The 27,131-nt window shown below is 43.3% G+C and overlaps 1 protein-coding gene across 1 annotated transcript in view; it reads left to right on the forward strand.

The window, feature by feature from the left end:
* Positions 1-19,309, forward strand: part of CILP2 (cartilage intermediate layer protein 2) — a 33,934-nt gene extending 14,625 nt beyond the window's left edge. The window contains 6 exon segments of the mRNA XM_070931778.1: positions 1,548-1,739; positions 7,227-7,385; positions 10,321-10,635; positions 12,591-12,699; positions 15,807-15,964; positions 16,920-19,309. Coding sequence (XP_070787879.1) covers positions 1,548-1,739; positions 7,227-7,385; positions 10,321-10,635; positions 12,591-12,699; positions 15,807-15,964; positions 16,920-19,309 — 3,323 coding nt within the window.
* The last annotated feature ends 7,822 nt before the right edge of the window (positions 19,310-27,131 follow it).

Here is a 27,131-nt window from a genome sequence, read left to right on the forward strand (position 1 = left end):
ACTGTAAAATCTCCATTTCCATCCCACCCCACTCCAGGGGAAGGTTACTGCAAAATCTCCATTCCCTTCCCACCCCACTAACCTGCTTTTCAGCTCCCTCTGCAGGGCAACAAAAGAAGACCCAGCCGATCAGCTGGGACTCGATCAGCTGGGACTCAGGAGGCAGTGAATAGATGGGGGCGGGGCCAGTCAGAGGTGGTATTTGCCAGTTCTCCGAACAACTCAAAATTTCCATTACTGGTTCTCCAGAACTGGTGAGAACCGGCTGAATATCACCTCTGGTCCCTTCCAATTCTGTTATTCTGTTATTAAGGATCTCCTGCTGGAGCACGGGGTTGGACTAGAAGACCTCCAAGGTCCCTTTCAATTCTGTTATTCTGTCATTCTGTCTGATTTTTATGGCCATGGTATAAAAAGTATGAAAAATCTAGGCTTTCTTGACCAGCCCAGGATATTGGCAAGTCAATTGATGACAGCCATTTAATTAGTCTTGTTATTAGTTCCCCAAATTCTGGCAACTCAGGGAGATCTGGAGGTACAGACATTTTTAAAAGCAGTTTTTGATCCTTAAATTACCTACAAGCATCCCACTTTTTCTTGGATCTATGATGACAGCCAAATGTACCTCCTTCCTAATGGTAGAGTTAGGTAGTTGCCCCCAAAAAAACAAAGAAATATGGGTGAACACCTCTTAGTTTTTTATTTGTACCCAAAGAAACAAACAATATATCTAGCCTGCATTCTTTTCAATAAATAGTTCTCCTTCATGCCTCTTTATAAAGCTCACCTTGCCTTCAGAGCCAAAAACAGAGGATAAATAAATACGGTTTTTAGCAATTTTATTTTTTTGATGCTCTAAATGATATCCGTGATTATTATAATTTTGGGACTCTGTAAGCCACCCAGAGATAGAGCTGTCAGATAGGCAGCAAAAATAAAAATAAAATAATGAAATAAAATAAATAATAAAATAAAATGATAAAGTAAAATAAAATATATAAATAATAAAATATATAAAAAAATTAAAAATGATAAAATAAAATAATAATAAAAATATAAATAATAAAATATAAAAAAATTAAAAATAATAAAATAAAATAATAAAATAAAAAATATAAATAATAAAATATAAAAAAAATTAAAAATAATAAAATAAAATAATAAAATATAAAATAATAAAATATAAGATATAAGATAGAAAATAGAAAATATAATAAAATAATAAATAAAATAATAAAACAAATACATGATAAAATAAATAAAATAAAAGATATAATAAAATAAAATAAATGAAAATAAATAAAATAAAATTTTAAAAAATGATACTAAACTAAACTAAACTAAACTAAACTAAACTAAACTAAACTAAACTAAATAAAGTGATTGGATTCTAGGTCCCCACAAAAGAAGACATCTTCAACGTAACATAATCTCGGAAGAAAAGCCTTGGTCATCATTGGTAAAGAGTTTACTGCCCAAACCCTCACACTTCTAGACACAATCCACTTCCTGAGTTTCTTTTTCCCTTAATTCGTTCTGGCCAACAGATCCTGTGCAGAAGCCGGGATGGTCAAGTTGGTCTCCCTGGAGTCCCTGTTCCCAGACAGCATGTGGCCTCAGCGGCATCCAAACCAGACACCGGACCTGTCTGAAGAACTCTGCACCAGTGCCGGGACAGCTGTCAAAATGCCCTGGGAAATCCATGGAACGTCGGACCTGCAGATCTGAACCCTGCCAAGGTTCGTTTTGGCCCTCAACCTACTTTAGTTTCATATTGGGGTCAGGGTGGGGAACATGGGGATCTGGTGGCAATTCAGATATTTCAGCTAATTTCTGACAAAGAATTTAGACAAAGTTGGTCCAAAAGGTGCTTTTTTGAAGACTTTCTAGAAAGTCGCCTCTTGAAAAAAGCATCATTGGGATAACCATGACCTAGATGACTTAGGACAGTGATGGCTAACCTTTTCCGGACTGAGTGCCCAAAGCGCGCACCTGAGCCCCCAAAATGCAATGCGTACGCCCATTGAGCATGCACCCCTTCCCGCTGCACATGCGCAGCAGAGACCCAAAGACCAGCTGGCTGGTGGGAGGTGTGCTCATGTGCAGCAGAGCGGAACTGGAGCAATGGCTCGTGTGCCATCAGAGAGGGCACTGCATGCCACCTCTGGCATGCGTGCCATAGGTTCGCCATCACGGACTTAGGATCTCCGTAGACATTTAGACAAAGTTTGTATGTTTTTTTTTTAATTACCAAAACGGAGAAATATTTTATTAATGACTCTTCCCTCTCCTCCTTTTTATTTCACCCCCTGACATTTTCCCACCCACATCCTGTCTATGAATTCCAATACTTTTTTTGCTGCCTTCAGGTCAGTTTTGACTCCTGGCGACTGCACGGACAAGTCCCTGCAGTTTTCTTGGCAAGATTTTGCAAGTGGTTTGCCATTGTTTCGCTGCTAAAGCCGAGAGAGAATGACTGGGCCAAGGTCACCCAGCTGGCTTTGGGCCTAGAGCAGGACTAGAATTCAGAGCCTCCAAGTTTCTAGCCTGTTGGTTTAACCACTAGCCCAAATTGGCTGTCAAGGTCTGAAATGCCATCTAGATTATGTGAAGCCGCTGACATTTTTCAAGACACGAGAACTCGCTACTTGCCTGGGCAGTGAACACAGTTCTACCACGCCCAGGCCTGGGGTCAAGACATCACTTGCAAGGAATGTTAGCAATGGCCTTGCGGTCTCCAAAGGGCCAGAGAGCTTCTGTTTTTATGGGCAAAGCAGTTCCTTTTTAATGAACATCATCCCTGCCAAGGTTTTCTGCCAAGTACGTTTTTGGGTAAGCATTAAACATTTTTGTCCAGAAGATCTGACACTCGATCCTTTGTTCTGATGGGGCTAAGAGGTAAATTTGACCCTAAGTACATATACATCTATCAACTTTGCCTAAATTCTTTGTCAAAAAAAAATAATGATTCAAAATATCAGCTCGGCACAGTGTGTTTTCTTGAGCTTGGTGATGGGAATTCCAGGGATGGCAGCTGACCTGTGATGCCCAATGAAGGGTTCCAAGTGAGAAAAACATGTGCCACTAACAATAAAAAATTGAACAAATAAGGTTTTTCCCATTGCTGCCCTGTGTGATTTGCTACTCAGTCTTTCTTCCTTCTAAACCTCTGGAGGACAAGGGGTTTAATCCTGCCAGTGTGTTTATTTTATTTTATTAGATTTTTATCTCACCTTTATTACTTTATCAAGTTTAATTTGCCCAAGACAGCAAACATACCTACTTCTTCTTTGTTCCTCCTCCACAACAACAACCCTGTGAGATGGGTTGGGCTAAAAGAGAGTGACTAGCCAAAATCCTGCTATATTTGTGTAACGTAGCCAGTATGGAAGTGGATTTGCAGCACAACAACACTGCAAAAAGACAGCTGTGTTAATCTTTGGTAGCCAAAAATGAAGGAGCAGTTATATAGCATACGGCATATGCTTTTTAATAAAATGTGTTGATCAGAAAGGATGCTACTAGACTGATTTGAGGGGATTTGAGGCCAGTCTCTCTCTCTCTCTTTGAGTCTAATCTACATTATTGGATTAAATGAGGGGTGCGGTGGCTAAGTGGCTAAGATGCTTCAGCTGTTCAAATCCCTAGTGCCGCATAACGGGGTGAGCTCCTGTTATTTGTCCCAGCTTCTGTCAACCTAGCAGTTCAAAAGCATGTAAAAAATGCAAGTAGAAAAAATAGGGACCACGTTTGGTGGGAAGGTAACAGCGTTCCGTGCGCCTTTGGCGTTTAGTCATGCCGGCCACATGACCACGGAGACGTCTTCGGACAGCGCTGGCTCTTCGGCTTTGAAACGGAGATGAACAACTAGCACATATGTGCGAGGGGAACCGTTACCTTTACCTTTAAAGGTAAAAATTAGAAGGAATATTAGGTAACCCTGCAGTTCCTAGAGCTAAGATGGTATATCGATCTAATGAATAAAGAAGTATCATTTTGCCAAAATGTATTTATTCCTATTTATTTGCTTCTCCTTCCTAAACTTATTTTAAATGGATTTTTTAAAATACATAACGTATCTTACATTATTCTTTTGTGGACTTAAGAGTTTGTCCCTTCCTCTTTTCCTACAGTCATTGTCATTTTTGCTACTACGTTATAGTCTTGCTCTTCAGCCTTAAAAAATCCTCCCAAGGTGGCATGCAAAGCCATGATTAAGGTACCTCCTGCTTTTAGATTTATACAAGAAAAGTCCCAACTCAAAAGGAAATGGAATTGGGAGCGCAGATGAAAAAAAAAGCAGAGTTGAGCACTCATTCCTCGTTATGACTTTGTACCTCCTGCTTCTTCTCTACTCAAAAGTTGGTGCTAAATGTTCCTCTCTTTTGCTATTCCAATTTATCTGTCCAATGTATATCTATAAAGGGACAAAAAAATATAAATAAATAAAAATTATATAAATAAACACTTTGGAAAAAGTGCAAAGAAGAGCAACTAAGATGATTAAGGGCCTGGAGACAAAAACATACGAAGAATGGTTGCAGATATTGGGTATGGCCAGTCTAGAAAAAGGAAGCACTAGGGGTGACATGATAGCTATATTCCAGTATTTGAAGGGCTGCCACAAAGAAGAGGAGGGGTCAACCAGTGGTGGGATTCAAATAATTTAACAACCAGTTCTCTGCCCTAATGACCAGCTAGATAGGCGTGGCTGGGTGGTCATGTGACCGTGTGGGCGTAGCCAACGCAACGTCACTCACGTCGATGGGCGCTTCGCCTTAGCTGTTACAATGTAATAAGGGTTAACCAGAGAGGCAGTTTCTGTAAGCAGGGCAATAAAGATTAGGCTAGAAACACCACCAGAATGTTTCCTTCTTGCCTTCCTTACAGGATTAGCCCTGTAAAGTGGGGAAAAAAACAAAATAAGATTTCTTCCAACAACCGGTTCTCTGAACTGCTTAAAAAGTTAACAACCGGTTCTCCCGAATATTTATTTATTAATCAAATTTCTTTGATTAGAAATAGGTGTGAACTGGCTGAATCCCATCACTGGGGTCAACTTATTTTCCAAAGCACCAGAAAGCAAGACAAGAAGCAATGGATGGAAACTAATCAAGTAGAGAAGCAACCTGGAGTTAAGGAAAAACTTCCTAACAGTGAGAACAATTAACCCGTGAAACAGCTTGCCTTCAGAAGTTGTAGGTGCTCCATCACTGGAGGCTTTTAAGAAGAGACTGGACAGTCACTTGTCTGAAATGGTATAGGGTCTCCTGCTTGAGCAGGGAGCTGGACTAGAAGACCTCCAAGGTCCCTTCCAGCTCTCCAGTGGCATTTAATAACTTGGTGGGCAGACATTCTTTTAGGGGAAAACTCCACCGTTTTCGCTGTTCAAAATGTGTGTCTGGGGCTTTGGATTGGAGAAGCAGGCCAACTGCTTGTCTTTTTTTGCTTACCTTCTCAGGCACAAGAATTGCTGTTCTAAAATTGGTTGGAAGAGACCTTGAATTTTTACTTGGTGTAATGCACATGATTTTTTTTGCATAAGTCATAGAATAAATTTGTAACAAAAAAAGAAACCAGAAAAAGCATTTGTGGTTTGGGAGCAGAGGCTGGAGAGGACAGAGAAGAAAAAAAATGGGACTTTTGTCAACAGTTCCAAAAGAGCTTTGCCAATGCAAGTCAGGGCAGGGTGCCTAAAAGCACCTTAATGTTCATGCTTTAAGAGGCAAAATGTTCCTTGTGTCAAGAGATCTGACCTTCCAAAGTAATTTTCACATCCTTCCTTGAGGTTGGATTAAAATCTGAAGAACATCAATCTAATATACATTTGCAAAAATTATAATAAACAGGGTTTTTTTAGTATTGAATACCCATGGATCTCTGTTTTGTTTAAGAGAAGTAAATATATACACAAAAATGGCATAGTATTACTGTATATGAAGACACACCTCAACTAAAACTCTTTCATGGGATTACTAAATAAAGGGGCACAGAGGTGATCCCCGAGTTTTCTTGTTCACAGATTTTGAAGCAAAAACATAAGCATGTCTTCACAGGCATACAAGCTATAAGTAGTCCTCAATTTACGACCACAATTGAGCCCAAAATTTCTGTTGCTAAGTGAGAAATTTGTTAAGTGAGTTTTGCTTTTGCCCCATTTTACGACTTTTGTTGCCACATTTATTTTTTATTTTTTATTTTATTTGATTTATATGCCCCCCTTTTCCGGAGACTCAGGGCGGCTTACAATGCGTTAAGCAATAGCCTTGATACTTTTGTATATTTATACAAAGTCAACTTATTGTCCCCACAATCCGGCTCCTCATTTTACCTACCTTAGAAAGGATGGAAGGCTGAGTCAACCTTGAGCCTGGTGAGATTTAAACTTGCAGTAATTGCAGGCAGCTGATGTTAATAACAGTGCTTTAGTCTGCTGCGCCACCAGGCCTCTTAACATTTGTTAAGTGAATCACTGCCGTGGTTAAATTAGTAACCCAGTTGTTAAATGAATCCGTCTTCTCCGTCGCCTTTGCTTGTCAGAAGGTCGCAAAAGGGAATCACATGACCCCGGGACACTGCAACCGTCATAAATGTGAATCAGTTGTGAAGCATCCGAATGTAAATGCATCAGGTGACCATGGGGATGCTGCAATGGTCATAAGTGTGAAGTCACTTTTTTCATTGCTGTTATAACTTCGAACAGTCACTAAATGAACTGATGTAAGTGGAGGACTACCTGTATTGATTGCCAATAGGAGAGACATCTGTAGCTCAAGGTTGAACTGTGGGGTCCTTGGCGTTATCTGAGTTGGGTTGTTTCTTGCAGAGGTTTCATTACCGAACTAGGTAACATCATCACTGCTAGCACTGATGATGTTACCTAGCAGGGTGATAAAATGTTTGCAAGAAAATAACCCTGCTTAGAGAGCACCAAAGCTATTGATTTCCAGAGGCCTCAGTCCAGTGGTGGGATTCAGCCAGTTTGCACCACTTCGGGAAAACCGGTTGTTAACTTTCTGAGCAGTTTGGTGAACTGGTTGTTGGAAGAAATCATTAGGGCAGAGAACCGGTTGTTAAATTATTTGAATCCCACCACTGCCTCAGTCCAAGTAAAAATATGTAGGGCTGATGTCAGCTATGCCAGTTTCAGAAACTGTTAGATAGGTTGTTCCATGAAGGCAAATGCACAATTGATTGTTAATGCCAGTGGCTTCTCTTGCCCTCAGAACTCAAATGGAGCCAATGGGGTGCTTGGAGTCCTTGCTCAAAAACATGCGGCAGTGGCGGGAAGCAAGTGCGGCGTCGAAGTTGTCAAAAAACTAAGCACTCACATTGTGTGGGGCGTCCCTTGGAGGTGAAGATATGTTCCAACATACCTTGTCCAGGTAATGAACCTCTCTGACTGTGTTTAACTTTTCTTCAATAGTTACAGTATGTGACTCGTATGCATATTTCTTGTGGCCCTCGCTGTCCCCGCCACAAATTCTTCAAGGCAACATTTCTGTTAATCTGCATGTCGAACACTGAATTTAGAATTTGCAGGATGAATACTGTTGGAAGAAATGTCCATCTGGGTTCAGTTCCAAGTGGGGAGAAAGACACTGGAAACATGGAGACTGCTTGAAAAGATGGTTTAATGGTGGACAGGATCACATGGTTTTGAGGTCCTGGGCAAAAAAGGCACATGGGTGAGAGAGAGATTTATACCCTCTGTTGGGCTTTGAATTTGAGCTTGTATTCTGATTGGTTGTCAGACTCCCATGGGGCCATGCAGGGGTAACTTTGTAGGTTGTCTTTTGAATCCCAGGCTTGGTTGAGCCTTGTTGGTTGATGCAATCTCCCCAGGCGCCATATGCTGAGTTCTGTTGCTAGAGGGGTAGAGGCAGGGGTGAAATCCAAAATTTTCCCCTACCGCTTCTGTGGGCGTGGCTTGGTGGGCGTGGCAGGGGAAGGATACTGCAAAATCTTCATTCCCACCCCACTCCAGGGGAAGGATACTATAAAATTTCCATTCCCTCCACTCCTGGGGGAAGGATATTGCAAAATCTCCATTCCCACCCCACTCTGGGGCCAGCCAGAGATGGTATTTGCCGGTTCTCCGAACTACTCAAAATTTCCGCTACTGGTTCTCCAGAACCTGTCAGAACCTGCTGGATTTCACCCCTGGGTAGAGGGCTAATCCTATCTTTGTTGGATCTTGGGTGAGGGCATTTGCTTATGAATAGATCTAGCCATCTCTTTATCTCTTAAATGCGGACATCTGCTGTGGGCTATTGAGAGTGTGGGAGCTATTAAGAGTGAGTCTGCTTCCTGCCTAAAAAACATGTTCCTCCATTTCTCATCCAGGGAGATATAATATTCTGCCTTTTTAACATTTCCTAGAATATTTCATTATTCTAGGAGAGGGGTGGGTGCTAACTTCCTACAATACCAAAGGAGGGAAGCAAGGACTTTAATAAATCTTATAAAAGATTAAGAAATGGCTTAACCATGTCAATCATGAGGATACAAGCCCAATTAGCCAGAGGAGCAGGGAAGGTTCATGTCCCCAAATTCAGTTCACCAGAAAGCTGGGAAAAGGGGGCCACTCTTAGAGGCCTTTTCCCCACTCCCCCCAGCCTTCCGAATCCTCACCTTGATTCAGGGGATAATTAGAAATCAGTGTTTATATTTCTGCTCATTGCAAAAGGAAGAGATTACAAGCACACAATGGCGAATACACATCGCAAGGCTTGCCTTGGTGCCAGCAAGCTTAGGATACAAAAGGAGGATCATGGCAATTTCAGATAGTAGCACAAGCTGGGCCTGGGTGCTAATTAACTAATCGTGATTACAGAGCTGAGCTGATTTGCAGCTTTCAGGGAAGCATAGCCTGTAGGCAAAAGAAAAGGAGTTTAGGAAGAGAGAGGTTGTCAAGCAATTTCTCCTCTGCAAGGGAAGAAATTCTCCCTGAACGGGAGGGGGAAAAAATACAAAAAATACAAGTTAGGCATAACAGGCAGTTTTCGGCTTTGGCTGAAGAAAGATACCCCAGCATTCCTTATTTTGCAATATTTGCTAACTCACTGCTCCAGTGGTGGGTTTCAAAATTTTTTACTACCGGTTCTGTGGGTGTGACTTGGTGGGTGTGGCATAGTTTGGTAGGCACTGCAGGGAAAGGATACTGTAAAATCTCCATTCCCACCCCACTGCAGGGGAAGGATACTGTAAAATCTCCATTCTGTCCCCAATCCAGGGAAAGTTTAATGCAAAATCCCCATTTCTTCCCGGTCAGCTGGGATTTGAGAGGCAGAGAATAGATGGGGGCAAATGGAATAGAATAGAATTTTTACTACCAGTTCTCCAAACTACTCAAAATTTCTGCTACCAGTTCTCCAGAACTGGTCAGAACCTGCTGAAACCCACCTCTGCACTGCTCACTCCAGGAGTTTGAATCTGATATGGCTCAAGGTTGACTCAGCCTTCCATCCTTCCGAGGTGGGTAAAATGAGGACCCAGATTGTTGGAGGCAATAATGCTGACTCTGTAAAACTGCTTAGACAGGTCTGTAAAGCACTGTGAAGCGGTATATAAGTCTAAGTTCCATTGCTGTTGCTATGGAAGCCCCTCCCTCGAGATTGCTGCATCGCTCATAAAAACATAGCAGACCTCAATTCCTTATAAATCCTTGCTAGAAGAAATATCCATCTGGTTCAGTTCCAAGCTGGGAGAAAGACATGGAAACATGGAGGCTGATTGGAAAGATGGTTTAATGAAGCAGAATCACATGGGTGGTTCTGGTGCAGCTGACCACATGGAGTTGAGAGTGGGAGGTATTTATACCTTCTCTTGGGCTTTGCACTTGAACTTCCTGTTCCTGTACAAGAACATTTATTCTATTGGCTGTTGTCAGACTTCCATGGGGCCATGTACAAATCCTAGGAGTTTGTCTGAGCTAAGCTTGGTTGAAGTTTGACAGATGCAATGAAGGGGCTTGTTGGGCAATTCCTATTGTGTCTGAGGGCTAATCCTACCTTTGTTCAGACCTTGCTGCAGGGAATTTTTGCCTATGAATAGAGTTACTAAGATCTCAATAAGCTTTTTATCACTTAAGTGCTGACATCTGCTGAGGGCTATTAAAAAGGTGGGGCTGCTTTCCAAGAGCATGTTTCTCCATTTCTCAACCAGGGAAATATAATTATCTGCCTTCTTTAATATTTCTCAAAATGTTTCATTCTTCTAGGAGGGGTGTGGATGCTAACTTTTTACATCCTCATTTGCTCCTACCCTTCTGTAATAAGCCCTGACTCTTAATGCACCCTCTTGGTTCTCTCTTCCTAGCTTGCCAGCTCAGCTGCGCCATCGGCATCCCCAACAAGGACTGTACTGGCTGCATTTGTCCCAACCACACACTCTTGGGCACTGTACGGAGGGCCGATGGGATGCCCCTTGCCGATGCTCAGATATCCCTCGCAGATCAGCCTCTCGCCCCCTTGGCCCAAAGCAATCGTTGGGGTCAGTTCGCCATCCGTGGCATCTGTGCTGGCAATAGCACCAACGTCAGTGCTAAGCTTGAGCGCTTTGCACCAGGTAGTGCCTCACCTGTTGTCAATGGCTCTGGGACCTCTTTGGTGGAGATCATACTCCACAGACTGGGTAAGTGAACTGTGGAGACAGGCTGGGGGATGGGAAAATTGTGGTCATAAGTCGAGGACTACCTGTTCCTGATCTGCAGGCTGAAGGAAGCTGCCCCCAATAAAATATGGAAAGATTGCTTTACTATGCAGCTCCCACCCACCCTATAGATTAGAATAGAATAGAATAGAATAATAGAGTTGGAAGGGACCTTGGAGGTCTTCTAGTCCAACCCTCTGCTTAGGCAGGAAATCCTATACCAGTGATGGTGAACCTTTTCAGCACCGAGTGCCAAAAAGGGAGCACTTCATGCATGCACACGTGCCAATCAGCTGGCCAGGGCACATGCTCACACCAGAAAATGGAAGACCAGCTCTTCCGATTTCCAACACTGACGCAAGCACAAAGGCCAGCTGATTGTCGCGTGCGCCTGCGCATCAGAAACCCGGAAGAGGAACGGGCACCGCTGCGCGTACCAGGCAACATCACAGCTCTATACCATTTCAGACAAATGATTATCCAATCTCTTCTTAAAAACTTCCAGTGTTGGAGCATTTACAATTACATTTACAATTGACATTAGTTGGTTCCAGATTTTGATTAAGGGCTAAACCCATGGGTCTAATAATTAATGGTTATTTATTTGAATTTTTTAAATCTTATCTTTATTATGATTTATAAATAATGCAAGGCAGCAAACATACCTAATACACCTTCCTCCTCTTATTTTCCCCATAACAACCCTGTGGGTCAGGTTGGGCTGAGAGAGAGGGACTGGCCCAAAGTCACTCAGTTGGTTTTTCGTGTCTAAGGCAGGACTAGAACTCATGGTCTCCTGGTTCCTAGGCCAGCATCTTCTTAACCACTAATATTCTCTGAATACAAAAAAATCAAGACAGAAAAAATCTGGCAGAAAGCTGCAATAGAGACTATAGAGCCGTGATGGCGAATCTATGGCACGCATGCCACAGGTGGCACGTGGAGCCATATCTGTGGGCACGCGAGCGTTGCCCTAGCTCAGCTCCAGCACGCCAGCTGATGTTTGGGCCTTCCAGGGAAACATCCAGGGAAATGGGCTGTTTCCGGCCTCCGGAGGATCTCCGGGGCGGTGGGGAAGGCTGTTTTTGCCCTCCCCAGGCTCCAAGAAAGCCTCTGGAGCCTGGGGAAGGCGAAAAACGGGCCCTGGGCCCACCATGCCATCGCGTGCCAAAAGCGGTGGAGATGCGGGGGGCGGGAGCAGGGGGGCATTGAATTATAGGTGTGGGCACATGCGGGCGTGACCCTCCCGCACTCCTCCCGCTTTTGGCACGCAATGGCAAAAAGGTTAGCCATCACTGCTATAGAGGCAGCACTGGAACTGGCACTGAGGGCAGCAGAGTTTATGCTCAGAGTTGGGTAGAGGGCATTTCAGCTGAACCCTGGGTCAAAGACACTGAACCCGGCTAACTGAATTAACCCATTTTTTTCAATTGATTGGCCAGTGAGGCAACCCTAAAAGCAGGCTGAGTTTGTACTTGGCCAGAAAAAAAAAAATCCCCTGACCTTGTGAAACAGTATATGCTGTGACTGCATCTGCTAGATGTAAACTTTGTTGTGTAACACTTCCTTGAACGTCATAAAAACTGACAAATTACACATGGTTCAATTCTGGAATTAATGTTGGAAATGTCCCAGCTAAATTGGAAGTCGGCTAGCCAATTTGGAGGCATAGCAAACCCATAAAACACTGAAGGAAGATGAAGGGAAAACTCATCATCCATAAATTGTCTGTTTTGGTGAGATAAACGTACTTTTGTCAGATTAATATTTTTGTTTGTCCCTTCCCTTCCCTCTTTTGTCCCCTTCTGTCTTCCTTTCCTTTCCTTTCCTTTCCTTTCCTTTCCTTTCCTTTCCTTTCCTTTCCTTTCCTTTCCTTTCCTTTCCTTTCCCTTCTTTCCCTTCCCTTCCCTTCCCTTCCCCTTTCCCATCCATGACAGAACAACTTTACATGGTGACCAGTCCTGAATCAAAAGTGAGGATGGTTGGAGAAAAAGTGAGGTTCTGCTGCAGAGCCCAAGGCACCCCTGAACCCCAAAAATATTACTGGTGAGTCATGCTGAAGGACTTAATGCTTATGGAATTAAGGAGAGCAGAGGAAAACTCATAGTGGAACTTGAACTTGTGTCTGACTCATTCTCTGGGAATACCGTTTCCCCGAAAATAAGACCCAACTGGAAAATAAGCTCTAGCATGATTTTTCAGGATGCTCGTAATATAAGCCATATCCCCAAAATAAGCCCCAGTTAAGATTGTCAGCAGACGGAGGCGTTTAGTACTGTATTTCCCTCAAAATAAGACCTAACCGGAAAATAAACCATAATGCGTCTTTTGGAGAAAAAATTAATATAAGACCAGGTCTTATTTTGGGGAAAACATGGTAAAAAGCTGAAGTGATGAAGGGAATAAAAAAAGGAGTCCTCAACTACTTTCTCTTGCTATTATCATTTTTGCCGTACAGTCCTGTCTTTGTGAGAGGAAGTTGCAATCACAACCTTGGAACTTGCATTACTCGCTCTTGTTTTTAAACAGGAACTTCTTGTGTATTATCCAGCAATAATCCCAACAGACATCCCTGTATGATGTCAATGCTATGCACCATTTTGCAGATGAGAAGACTGAGGCTGGTGCTAGCAAACAGGAAAAACTGGATCCCTTGACAGGTGGAAGCGAAGTTAGAGTTTTCTGCATCTCTTTGCTGCCATCTGGTGACCAACTGTTTTTTTGCAGCCCAGATTTCAGGCTGAGGAAGATTGGCAGGTCTAACATTTCATGAGGAATGCAAAATTCTAATGTATTTCTTTTTTCAAATGTAAACTTGCCATTCTGAATCAAGACTCTCAGAAGTTTAAGAGCATCAGATTAGAAAACAAGCAAACAAAGTAGGATCAGGTCAATTAAACATAAGCCCCAAAATGAACTATTAAAAATTAATGTCAGTCTATCATGACACCTGTCACTCACCTGAGACCCTCTAGTCCAGGGGTCTCCAACCTTGGCAACTTTAAGACTTGTGGACTTCAACTCCCAGAGTTGAAGTCCACAAGTCTTTGCTGGCTGAGGAATTCTGGGAGTTGAAGTCCATAAGTCTTTGCTGGCTGAGGAATTCTGGGAGTTGAAGTCCACAAGTCTTAAAGTTGCCAAGTTTGGAGACCCCCTGCTCTAGTCTAAAACAACTTTTCAGTAGATGCCAGAAGACATTTGTGGAAACTTGGGACACCCTGATCAATCATTACATTTGTTGTCTCTGGCCTCAGCCACTTTTGAGTCCAATAAAGGCTGCCAGTAAGAACTGGCCTTTATCTCTCCAAAACCCAGCTAGATTTTATAGGGCCAAATACATTAAACTATTCCATATAAACTTCTTTGAAAAACAAGGCCATAAAAAGTTGAGATTATACAATTGGGGAACATGGATCAAAGGGTTTTTGAAAACGTCACCGAAACATCCCATGTAAAAAATAAAGGAACTCTTTATGAGTGCATTTGTGGCTACAAGCAGACACACACACACACACACACACACACACACACACACAGGATTGGAGAACATTTCAAGTTGTAGGTTCAACTGAGGTAAAAGCAATTTCGAAGCCAGGATAACAAAAGACTGAAACACCTGGTTTTTTGGCTCTGTTCCTTTTCTGTTCAACCTGATCTGCCCTACTGCCATACCACCAATTTAGCAAGCTTTCTAAATGGAATGATGACTCTTTTTTTAAAAAAAATTCAAAACCAACAGCAGGGTGAGCTAAAGGTGAGGATGATGGGTGGAAATGAGGCTTTATCTAGATATATTTTTTTAGTCTGGAGAACATTAGAGTCCAAGGACTGTTTTGGATTTGGGAAGTGAAATGCATCCCAGAGAGCAGTGAATGACCCAAGCAGCTTTTGCTGCCAAGAATATACATATTCATATAGTCAGTAGGAGCGGAGCTTTTTTCTATTCGAGTTTACCAATTCAAAGATAAAAGGCTAATACAAATGAAGAAAAATGTAAAAAGTGAAGAAAAAGAAGTGCAAAGAGATAGAAAAAAATAGAAAATATATAAAATATGACTGCCCACTCCCTCCAGACAAGTACCCTGTTTTCCCAAAAATAAGACATCCCCTGATAATAAGCCAAATTGGCCTTTTGAGGGCATGCGCTAAAATATGCCCCTCCCCGAAAATAAGCCCTCCCCAAAAATATTTAAATGCATGTGCAGCCGGTCCCCGCCATTTCCTCTGGTTAGGGTTAGGGAGACAGAGCTGGAAATCAAGAAAGACAGCAAGAGGAGCCCCATCTTGCTCCACGCGCCCCAAAATAATAAGACCTCCCCAAAAATAAGGCCAAGCGCTTATTTCAGGGTTCAAAAAAATATAAGGCTGTCTTATTTTCGGGGAAACATGGGTATAAACTTCAGAAACTTAAAACCCTGTCTAATATTTCAATAAGAAGGTCTCTTCTTCCCATATCACCCCTTATAATAAAAAAAATCAAATCATTAAAAACTCATAAAGATGCTTTTTCAAAAGGCAACTGGACTTTGTTTTTCCTTTAAGACGTTTCGCTTCTCTTCCAAGAAGCTTCTTCAGTTCTGACTTCAGTGAAACTGAAGAAGCTTCTTGGATAAGAAGCAAAATGTCTTCAAGGAAAAATGAAGTCCAGTTGCCTTTTGAAAAAGCCCTTTGGGGACAACCATGATTGGGATGATTGAGAATCTCCATAGACATAAAAACTCATAATTCAGCCCTAATTTGCAAAAGTCTATTAAGAGTTACTAGAAATAGTAACATACTGTATTTTAAACTTATTTAACAGATTAACAGAGTTGGAAGGGACCTTATAGGTCATCTAGTCCAACCCCCTTAAATGTAATAAATCTATTTTGAATTCCAACTTATCACTTTCTCTCAAAAATAAAGGAAAGATTGCTTAAGTAGGAACTCGATTGTGGCAATCCTTACATTTATTTGCCTCACCCTAAAATCTCAGTGTGTCATGCACAAAACAGTGAGAAAAGTTATGGTTTAATGAAAACTTACTTTTGAAGTTTGGGGAATGGAAACAGTGTATGGAACTGACCAAGGAAGAAATTAATTGCTGCCAATTCAAATATAAGTTGTTTTTTTTTCTTTCTGCCTCTCTCCATCCCCTTCCTCTGTTTCTCTAGGTATCACAATGGAACGCTTCTGAACTGGAAAACATACAATTACAGCAGGAGCTTAGTGTTACGTGATTTGAGAACTCACCAAGCTGGCTTATACCACTGCAAAGCCAGCAATGACCACAGTTCAATCAAATCCTCTGCTGCCCATTTGACAGTAATAAGTAAGTAGATGCATTTTTTTGTGACAGGGCCTTCTTGAAATATCTGCTTTCGGGATAATGTGGTTTGTTTGAGCTTGGCTCAGTATTGGGTGAACATAGCCACTGTGGTATAATATGAATCATAATGCATGCCTTATTTATTTTGATTCCTAAAATTGCCCACCCACCTGCAACTCTGGGCAGCTCATAAAGAAAAATCGTAATAATTTTTGTGTGTTTGTGCCTTTGAGTTCATTGTTGAATTTTACAGGATTCCCATAAATCTTTAGATTGAAATCTTTCTCGGTGCTGGAGGTAATATGCAGTATTAAGAATGGTTGCAAGAACTGAGTACGTCTAGTTTAATGAAAAGAAGGACTAGGGGTAACATGATATCAGTGTTCCAATATCTCAGGAGTTCCCACAAAGAAGAGGGAGTCAAACTATTCTCCAAAGCACCTGAGGGCAGGACAAGAAGCAATGGGTGGAAACTAATCAAGGAGAGAAGCAACTTAGAACTAAGAAGAAATTTCCTGACAGTTAGAACAATTAATCAGTGGAACAACTTGCCTGCAGAAGTTGTGAATGCTCCAACACAGGAAGTTTTTAAGAAGATGTTGGATAACCATTTGTCTGAAGTGGTGTAGGGTTTTCTGCCTAAGCAGGGGGCTGGATTAGAAGACCTCCAAGGTCCCTTCCAACTCTGTTATTCTATTCTATTCTATTCTATTCTATTCTATTCTATTCTATTCTATTCTATTCTATTCTATTCTATTCTATTCTATTCTATTCTATTCCCGTCTCAGGAACAAAAGATGGACTGAGAAGCCTCTCTGCCAAGATGGATTCTTTGCTACCTACCTCTTTGTGATATCACAGCAGCCCCTTTTTGCCTGTTATTCATATGCTAAACATCATGGATCTAGTATAACTCGGTTTTAGCAGTTCTAATCTCATCTTTTCATTCTTCTTTCAGGTCCAGATGTTCCAGCATGTAGAGCCCGGCCAGAGGAATACCTCATAAAACTCCCTGATGATTGTTTTCAAGAGGCAACAGGTTCCCACTTTTACAATGTTGGACATTGCCCCAGTACTCCCTGTGCTGGAAACTCTTCAGATGGCCTGAGGTGCCAGGAAGATGCTACTCAGCACTGTTGTGGGACACAACGCATGGAAGTGAAGGAGATCCATTGCACGGGTTACATCCTTCCCGTCAAAGTGGTTGCAGAGTGTGGTTGTACCATTTGTACTCGGCCCAAAGTCCTGGTTCGGGGCAAAGCATCAGCCGCTGACGATGGCGAACCTCTCCGCTTTGGTGAGATCTATCTGGGTGCAGAGAAAATTGGCTTCACTGGATATAAAGGCACATTCACCATAGAGGTGCCACCCGACACAGAGAGACTTGTGGTCAGGTTTGTGGATCGGCTGCAGAAATTTGTAGACGCTGTCAAGGTTTTCCCACTTGACCAACGTGGAGGGGCTGTTTACCAAGAAGTCAAACTGATGAGGAAGAAGAAGCCCGTTGACCTGCCATCATTGGAATCTAATACTATTCCATTGGGAGAAGTAGCTGGAGAAAATCCTATTGGGGAGATAGTCATCCCACCTGGCTCTTTCTTCAGATCTGATGGGCAGGTGTACAATGGGACCGTCAAGGCAAGCATTACTTTTGTGGACCCACGGGACATTGGTACAGTGAGCACTGCCTCCAGTGACCTGAATTTCATCAATGCCGAAGGAGATCTCTTCCCTCTCAGGACATATGGCATGTTTTCAATGGATTTCTGGGAAGAAGAAACACGCCGGGGCTTAGAAATCGGGCGGGTGGAGATAAAGATGGACACTGACCTCATCAAAACTCTGGAACATACAGAGAAAATGAAACTCTGGTCCCTCAATCCTATAACAGGCCTGTGGGAGGAAGAAGCATCTCTCAAGCTGGCCAAGCAGAAACGCAAGAAACGGGAGGAGAGAAATTTCTTGATTGGCAATTTGGAAGTCCGGGAAAGGCGCCTATTCAATCTGGATGTTGCAGAAAGCCGTCGCTGCTTCGTCAAAGTCAGAACATACATCAATGAAAAGTTCTACCCTAGTGAGCAGCTGGAGGGAGTGGTTGTGACTCTCGTCAATCTTGAGCCCAGACCTGGTTACCCTTCTAACCCTCGGGCCTGGGGTCGATTTGACAGTGTGGTGACAGGTCCCAATGGTGCATGTTTACCTGCTTTCTGCGATAGCGAGAGGGCTGATGCCTACACGGCCTATGTCACAGCAACCATGGGAGGAGAGGAACTGGAGGCTGTTCCTTCAAGACCAACGCTCAACCCTCGGGCTATAGGAGTTTCTCAGCCTTACCTCAACAAGCTTGGCTACCAGAGAGCCGACCATGAGGACCCTGCCCTAAAGAAGACAGCTTTCAGGATCAATCTTGCCAAACCCAACCAGAACAATATCGATGAGACCAATGGGCCCATTTATGCCTATCGAAATCTGAAGGACTGTGATCAGGCTCCCGTCACAGCCAACCACTTCCGATTTTACCGAGTGGAGGTGGACAAGTATGAATATAATGTTGTGCCTTTTAAAGAGACTGACCTGACCACTTGGACAGGAGACTACCTCTCCTGGTGGCCGAACCCTCAAGAATTCCGGGCCTGCTACATCAAAGTGAAGATTAATGGGCCATACGAATACATGGTGAGGTCACGAAATGTGGGTGGCAGTCATCCAATGACTCGGGGACAACTGTATGGCCTAAGAGATTCCCGTAGCATCCGGGACGTGGAGATACATAACAGCTCGGCAGCCTGCGTTGAATTCAAATGCAGTGGGATGTTGTTTGACCAAGGAATGGTGGACAGGACTATAGTATCTGTCATCCCACAAGGGAGCTGCCACCGTACAGCTGTCAACAGCTACTTGAGGGAGTATCTAAGCCGTCACCCGCCTGTAGTGGAAAATAATGACACTATGGCTTTCACCATGTTGGCGCCAGTGGATCCCTTGGGGCACAACTATGGCATCTACACCGTGACTGACCAGAATCCACACCTTGCCAAGGAGATTGCAATTGGGCGCTGCTTTGCTGGCGCCTCGGACGGCTTTTCGCGTGAGATGAAGTCCAATCAGGGCACAGCTCTGACTTTTACCTGTTACGAAAAGCCAGTTGGGACAAAGAGCCTCTTCCAACGCCTGCTTGAATCCCCGTCCCAGACGCTGACTGAGATGCGTCGCGAGATGAGCGCCAATGAACAACTCAGGGGCCCTTCTCAAGTGGTGGCTTACCCAACTGGATTACGGACCGTGTTTTCTACACAGCGCCGTCCCAGCCGCCGAAGAAGGGTGGGTACTTCTCTGATCCAGCAGTGAGCAGCAAGAAGAAACATTTGTTAATCTTTGTGATCCAACCGCACTCTGCAGCTCCTCAGGATGGGTATCTAAGTGGGCGAGACTCACTGTAGCAGGTTTTATTCTCACAGCCTTCAGAATTCATCTTAAAATGTACCACATCATAAAGTACTTTCTGCCAATCTCCATAATCCGATGTGATAAACCTCCCTTCCAGGTCCCAATTGTAGACCTGCTGTGTCCTGAGACTTCTAAACTACTACTATACCACCTGCAGGGGCATTCATAGGGGGTCAAAGTCAAGATGGCTCCCATCCCTATGCAATCAAAGTCACGCCCCTTTTATGCATATTGTAAAACGGGTGGAGTTTCAACTGGACAGTCCCATCCCGGGTGACCTCTATGCTATTGTACCCTATATTTTTCTAAGGAAAATGGTTTCTCATGTAACATTCCTTTATCCGTTCTCTTTTCTACTCTGCTCACCATTTTTCCTGGATTACAATTTAGCTGCAGCCTGATTCAGAACCGAAGTACGCATGACTAGATCTTTTCATTTTTGTTTCTACCATTGGCACATTTCTTTGCCTTCTTTTGCATCACTGCTCAATGGACATTCCTAGAGATTTAACACACACGGAGCATCTCTTGCCTTTGCAGTTTAACAATCTTCCTGTCAGTCCCATGTCATCAACACAAAGCAGCAGTGAAGCACTCTACAAGCAGTCCTCGACTTATGACTGGCTGCTTAGGAATTGTTTGAAGTTACGATAGCAACAGCAATAGCACTTAAGACTTATATACTGCTTCACAGTGCTTTACAGCCCTCTCTAAGTGGTTTACAGAGTCAACATACGAACACCATGCCACCACGATGGACCCTGAAAAGGGGAATTAAGACCCAGATTCAAAATTCTAACACCCAGGACACTCACCACAATCATGTGACCGCATTTTGGGCCCTTTGCAACTGGCTGGCATTTATGGCCGTTTGCAGTATTCTGTGGTCACATGACCATACTTTAAATTCCCCACCACCACCACCACCACACACACACCAGTATTTACTTCCAGGATGCTGCAAACACTGCAATGGGTTCGCTTAAAAACCACAGCATTTCCCTGTTATTAAACTCAAATGTCTATTTCTCAGAAAAGGTCTAAATTAATATCAGAACGTATGCATTGTTGGATCATTTTCAAGGTTCTTTTTTGTGTTGTTGTGTTTTAGTAATGTGGGTAAATACCACACACAAAAAAAGATTCTTATCATATAGCACTTAAACTGATCTTCTCAGCCTGAGGATATTTGGAAAGCGCACAAAGAATCTCCACAGGAAAGTGTTGGGAATTGTCCACTTTTCTGTTCTTTGAGGTTCTTTGTGCACTTTTCAGATAGCCTCATGCTGAGAAAAACCAATGTATGTGCTATATGGCAAGAATCTTTTTTGTGTGGTGTTTAACCACACAGCTAAAACACAACAACAAAAGAATCCTAATATGGACCATCACACGATACCAAAATTGCCTTTTTTTTGTAATGTTTTATTAACAAATGCATACCTATAATAGGTATTATGGATGGGGATGTGGGAAAGTATAATAAAATATTGAAAAAACACACTACAGTACTTATTCATCCTGCTGTTATGTCTTTAGATATTAATAAAATAAGAGAGGGTTGCTCATAATATTTTATCTTTGGACCATCTGATTTGGGAACCCAAAATTTGGGTCCAGGTTTGGATTTGAAGATGGAGAATTGAAGGGGCAGGAGGCAAGGAGAAGCAATGGGATGATAAGCATTTCCTTCACAAGAGGTTCCTGCTTCTCTGCAGCCAGGAAGCTATGTTAGAGCTTTAAGTTATTTATTGCAAAATATATGGTCCTGTTTTATTCACTACTAGCTGATAACCCGGCATTGCCTGGGTATTTATTTATCCCAATCCTTTATTAGACAGGAAGAGCAACTTCACCCTGAGCCCTGATTTCGGCGAGAATTAAATTAGTTAATTGTGCCCCCAGAAGCATCAAGTAAAATGATACCACCTTGTTGTTTTGGTAGCTGATCCATGATCATTTGGTGTGCTTTTTTTAAATCTTGATTTAGAAATGGCTTCTTGTCCGCGATATATGCACTAAGCTGATTGACGTTGTAGTTCTTTTCTCGTATGTAATCTGCGTGAAATACATCATGTCGATTTTGTAGTGGTGCAGGCAGGCTGAGTTGCAGTAATGTTTTATTGATCATGGCCATACATTTGTCCTCAAGAATAATCAAAGCCTTGTTGAAAATGTCTGGATCAAATGTAATTTCTAATGTTGGATTTTCCCCCTTACCAGAGGGAGCCCCCTTGTGGAGTACTGTGAAGCCGTTACCATGGCAACTCCACTGTGCTGTACAGTAGAAGCCATTTTAAGGCAGGACAGTAGAAGCCATTTTAAGGCACTTAAAATGTATCTTAACAGAACACACACCGCGAGGGGTGATGGAGTGTCTTACCCCCCCAATATTTTTTCTACATACACACACACACACACACATAGACACACACAGAGCCATTTATAGATAGATAAATAAAAGATTAGTAGACCTGTGTTTACAGTAATTTTTTTCCTTGTTTCCACAAGAGTAAACCAAATGATATCAAGGAGGTCATGAGACTGGATTGTTTGGACATGAGAGCAGGTGGCAATTTCTTAATTCTCCGCTTTCTGCAGTTAAGGGTAGTCCTTGATTGACAACTGTTGGGTGACCAGTCAAGGTCACAGCACTGAAAAAAGTGACTTATGATCATTTTTCACACTTACAACCGTTGCAACATCCCCATGGTCATGTGATCAAAATTCAGACACTTGGCAACTGACTCATATTTATGACGGTTACAGTGTCCTGGGGTCATGCCATCCCAGAGGGATAGAATCAAGATCACGTGAAGTGTTAATACCACTTTATAATGCCTTGGTAAGGCCACACTTGGAATACTGCATTCAGTTTTGGTTGCCACAATGTAAAAAAGATGTGGAGACTCTAGAAAGAGTGCAGAGAAGAGCAACAAGTGTTGGAGATGATTAGGGGACTGGAGGCTAAAACAAATAAAGAACGGTTGCTGGAATTGGGTATGTCTAATTTAATGAAAAGAAGGACTAGGGGTGACATGATAGCAGTATTCCAATATCTCAGGGGTTGCCACAAAGAAGAGGGAGTCAAGCTATTCTCCAAAGCACCTGAGGGCAGGACAAGAAGCAACGGGTGGAAACTCATCAAGGAGAGAAGCAACCTAGAACTAAGGAGAAATTTCCTGACAGTTAGAACAATTAATCAGTGGAACAAATTGTCTCCAGAAGTTGTGAATTCTCCAACACTGGAAGTTTTTAAAAAGATGTTGGATTTGTCTGAAATGGCATAGGGTCTGAGAAGGGGGTTGGACTAGAAGACCTCCAAGGTCCCTTCCAACTCTGTTATTCTATTCTATTCCTTTTGCAACCTTCTGACAAGCAAAGTCAAGGGGGAAACCAGATTCACTTAACGAGTGTGCTACTAACTTAACGGCTGCAGTGATTCGCTTAACTTGAAGCGTGGCAAGAAAGCTGGTCAAATGAGGCAAAATTCACTTAACAGCTGTCTCACTTAGCAACGAAAAATTTGGGTTCAATTGTGGTCGTAAGTCGAGGACCAACTGTATACGTCCAGCTATCTTTGGTCCCCTAGCTTTAGGCTTTTCAATCAGTAAAAAAAAAAAATTGTCAGTTTTGTTTCTTTTTTTTAATATTATTCATAGAAAAAAGTCCCAACAGAGACTTGCTCTCTTCCAAAAAAAAACCTGTTTAGGCTACATTTGGAGGGAAAAAAAGGAAGCATGGATTGGTTTCAGCTAGACATTTTCCTCCCTGGAAATTCAGCACAACTGAACACCCCCCACTTCCAAACAGAGGAACGTGCCTGCTTGTCCACCTCCACCGGGTGGAAGGAACCGAGCTTTACAAGACACCTCTAAGCTCAGAGCCTGTGGTTTGGCATCCTCCGTGCCTCCGTTTCTCCATCCTGCTCTGTTTATCCAGGAGCAGTAATGAGAAAAGCAGGCCAGGGTGTTAAGAGGAAGAAGGCAGCAAATTCCTGGTGCTTGGAAAGCTCTTGAGTTGGCCTCAGCTGCTCTTGTACCTACAATAGCACAAAAGAGGAGGAAAGGACCAAAATCAACCACTCGCTCCATTCCAGCTTCCCCATTGTTCTTGCCAAATGCTAACCGTTGTTACCTGCCTTGACATGTGGCCTAAACCCAATACAAATGTACAAGTTGTTGGCTGCCTTCGGTTGCTGGCATTCTTTGTTGCCACAAAGGAACAACGGCTCACCCAGATGCCAACAATGCTTGCTGGTTTCTGAAGGCCAGGTGGTGCTTGCTAGCTGAGAGCGGAGGCTAAAGAGAGAAGAAAAGAGAACACACAGTGGTGGGGACTCACAAATATTGCCCTTTTATGCAGCACGGGCAGATATTTCAATGCCCAGGTGTGCAAAGATGCTTTTGGATACCTCCCTTAGGGGTTTGCTGTGCTTTCTGCCCTTATCTCTTTTTATAGATAGTCCTTGACTCACAACCATTTGTTTAGTGACCATTCGAAGTTACAGCATCACTGAAAAAAGTGGTTTATAACCAGTCCTCACACTTACAACTACCACGGCATCCCCACAGTCACATGATCCACGGTCACATGGGTGCTCGGCAACTGCCATGTGTTTACAACTGTTGGAAGAAATATCCATCTGGTTCAGTTCCAAGCCAGGAGAAAGACACTGGAGACAAAATGGAGGCTGGAGGCTGATTGGAAAGAGGGTCCATTTATTGACGAAGCAAAAGGACATGGGTGGTTCTGGGCAGCTGACCACATGAAGTTGAGAATGAGAGTTATATATACCTTCTCTTGGGCCTTGCCCTTGAGCTTCCTGTTTCTGGGCAAGAACATGTATTCTATTGGCTGTTGTCAGATTCCCACGGGGCGATATACAAATCTTAGGAGCTTGTCTGGGATAAGTTTGGTTGAAGCTTGGGCTGATGCAATGTCCTTAGGAGATTTTGTAATGCAGTAAGCCCTGCTGCTAGATAATCCTATTATGTCCTGGAGGGTCATGTCTTAATCCCATCACCCTGGAGCTGAAGGTCTTTTGTCTTGTAGATAGGCTGGCCCAGTCCTGCTGGGGCTATTAAAAAAGGTGGGGGCTGCTTTCCAGGAGCATCTTTCTCCTTTAGGGAGATATAACATTCTGCCTTTTTTTAAATATTTCTCAAAATATTTAATTCTTCTAGGAGAGGGGTGGGTGCTAACTTTATACACAACAGTTGTAGCATCCTGGGTCACATGATTTCCATTTGTGACCTTCCCAGCTGGCTTCCGACAAGCAAAGTCAACGTGGGTGGGTGGGGGAAATCAGGTTATTCACTTAACAACTGCAGTGATTTCCTGAACAACTGTGGCAAAACAGGTTGTAAGTTGGGCACCGTTCCCTTAACAACTGCCTTGTTTAGCGATGGAACTATGGTCATAAGTTGAGGACTATCTGTGTTTATTTGAAGAGGCTTCCAAATACATTTTAAAACACTTTTGTGCTACAGTACGAGCAAAACATTGTGTTCCAAGATCATGTAAGAAGCAGTAAACAGGGAAATGGGCTGGGCAGATGGTGACTATTATCTCAGTAACAACCCCATGCAATGCTCATCTTCTTCCACAGATAAAGTTTATTCAGTCACAGACCAGTTCAAAATAAAAATGCTAAAAATAAAATTATAAAAACACAATCAATGACGGCCAGCTACAACTGAAACTAGTTCTAGAAATTTCCCCCACCCATCAAAGAAATGTGTACATCAGTAGTGGGTTGCCCCCAGTTCAGACCGGTTCGCAAAACCGGTAGTAAAACCAGCGGGAGGCTCGACCCCGACGTCATCAGGAAGCTTCTGCGCATGTGCGCGGTCCTGTTGCGAACCGGTAGTAAAGGTAAGTAGAACCCACCCCTGGTATACATGTGACACACTTGTGTATGTGTGTACATATATGCACCAGTGGTGGGTTGCCCCCGATTCGCACCGGTTCTATAGAACCAGTAGTAAAACCGGTGGGAGGCTCCGCCCACTGACCCTGATGTCATCAAAATGCTTCTGCGCATGCGCAGAAGAGTGCGCACACAAGCGAGCAAAGCAAGCGTGCGCGCGCTGCCCCATTGCGAACTGGTAGTAAAGGTAAGTAGAAGCCACCCCTGATATGCACACGTACAGCCTGCCAGAAGCTGTGGAAGACCAGGATAAGGCAAAATTCTGTCGACTTAATAGTGACACAAGTGCTAATTATCTGAAAATGAAAATATCCACTTTATAACATCAATTTTCCCTCTGTCATCTACAGTATATCAATCCCTTTCTCACACACAAAACCATTCTTATAGACTGAAATATAAATTTCCTTCCGAGAGAAACAGCAAAAAAAAAAAAAAAAAAAAGAGCAGGATTTACATTGGCAAGTGAAAGGATTAATTGGAGGGAGACGGAAGAGATGAATGGAAGGAATGCAGAGAGAGAGAAAAGCTGGTTTAAGTTTGGACAGAAAGGGTTAAATTCACTAGGCAAGCATCTCTGCTCCATTCTCAATTCAATTTCCTTTGGCAGCTGTCATCCGCAGCCAACTGTATTTCCACCAACTCCCTTGTTTCCTTCTCAGTAAATTCATAATAATGCCCATTTGCCCCGCAATTGACAGCTAATTATGGGCAGCACAAAGAAACACGTTTTTCTGATTGAGAATATACCAGTTCTCCACAGCAAGATATGCATCCTTAACAAGTAGAAATGGCTCTATAAACACACTGACAATCTTTCAGATTTCAGACCAATATGGCAGCTTGAGGAGACGAGCTCAAAGTCGAAGTTCTCTGAATTTTTTTTCGGAGCTGTAAAGCATCATGAAAAGTTCCTCCAGAATTGTTTGTCCTTATTTCCTTAATTCCCCCATGTTCTGGGATGCAGCGTTGTCATGGTTTCATCTTGGTAGAACAGTAGGTAGGTCTTTTTGGTCTAGTGGTTAAGGCACAAAGCTAGAAACTAGGAGAGTGTGAATTCTAGTCCTGCCTTAAGCATAAAAGCCAGGTGAGTATCTCTGGACCAATCACAAGGTGATTGTGAGTTCTATTCCCACCTTAGGCATGAAAGCCAACTAGGAGAACTTAGGCCCGTGATGGTGAACCTATGGCACGCGTGCCACAGGTGGCACACGTAGCCGTATCGGTGGGCATGCAAGCTCAGCTCCGGTGAGCATGCGCGTGCCGGACAGCTGATTTTTGGGCCTTCTGGGCCCACCAGAAGTAGGGAAACGGGCTGTTTCCTGCCTCTGGAGGGCCTCGGGTGGTGGTGGGGAAGGCCTGTTTTTCTCTCTCTCCAGCCTCCAGAGCCTTTCTAGGAGTCTGGGGAGGGCAAAAATGGCCTCCCCCCCCGGAGGCCCTCCGGAGGCCGGAAATGGCCCGTTTGGCAAACAGCAACCCGTTTGGCTGTTTCCGGCCCCCGGAGGGCCTCTGAGGGGGTGGGGAAGGCCACTTTTGCCTCCCCAGACTCCTAGAAAGGCTCTGGAGGCTGGGGAGAGCAAAAAACGGGCCTACCGTGCCATTGCGTGCCAGGAGTGGGGGGAGCGGGGGAGGGTTGCGTGTGCATGATCAGGGGCAGGGCGCATAGAATTATGGGTGTGGGCACGCATGCGCGCGACCTCCCCCCCTGCTCCTGCCATGCGGTGGCAAAAAGGTTAGCCATCATTGCCTTAAGCCAATCACAAGGAGATTGCAAGTCCTAGTCCCACTTTA

This window comes from Pituophis catenifer, unplaced genomic scaffold (assembly GCF_029215685.1).
Source record: "Pituophis catenifer annectens isolate HBS135680 unplaced genomic scaffold, rPitCat1.0.hap2 SCAF_1, whole genome shotgun sequence".
Classification (NCBI taxonomy): Eukaryota; Metazoa; Chordata; class Lepidosauria; order Squamata; family Colubridae; genus Pituophis; species Pituophis catenifer.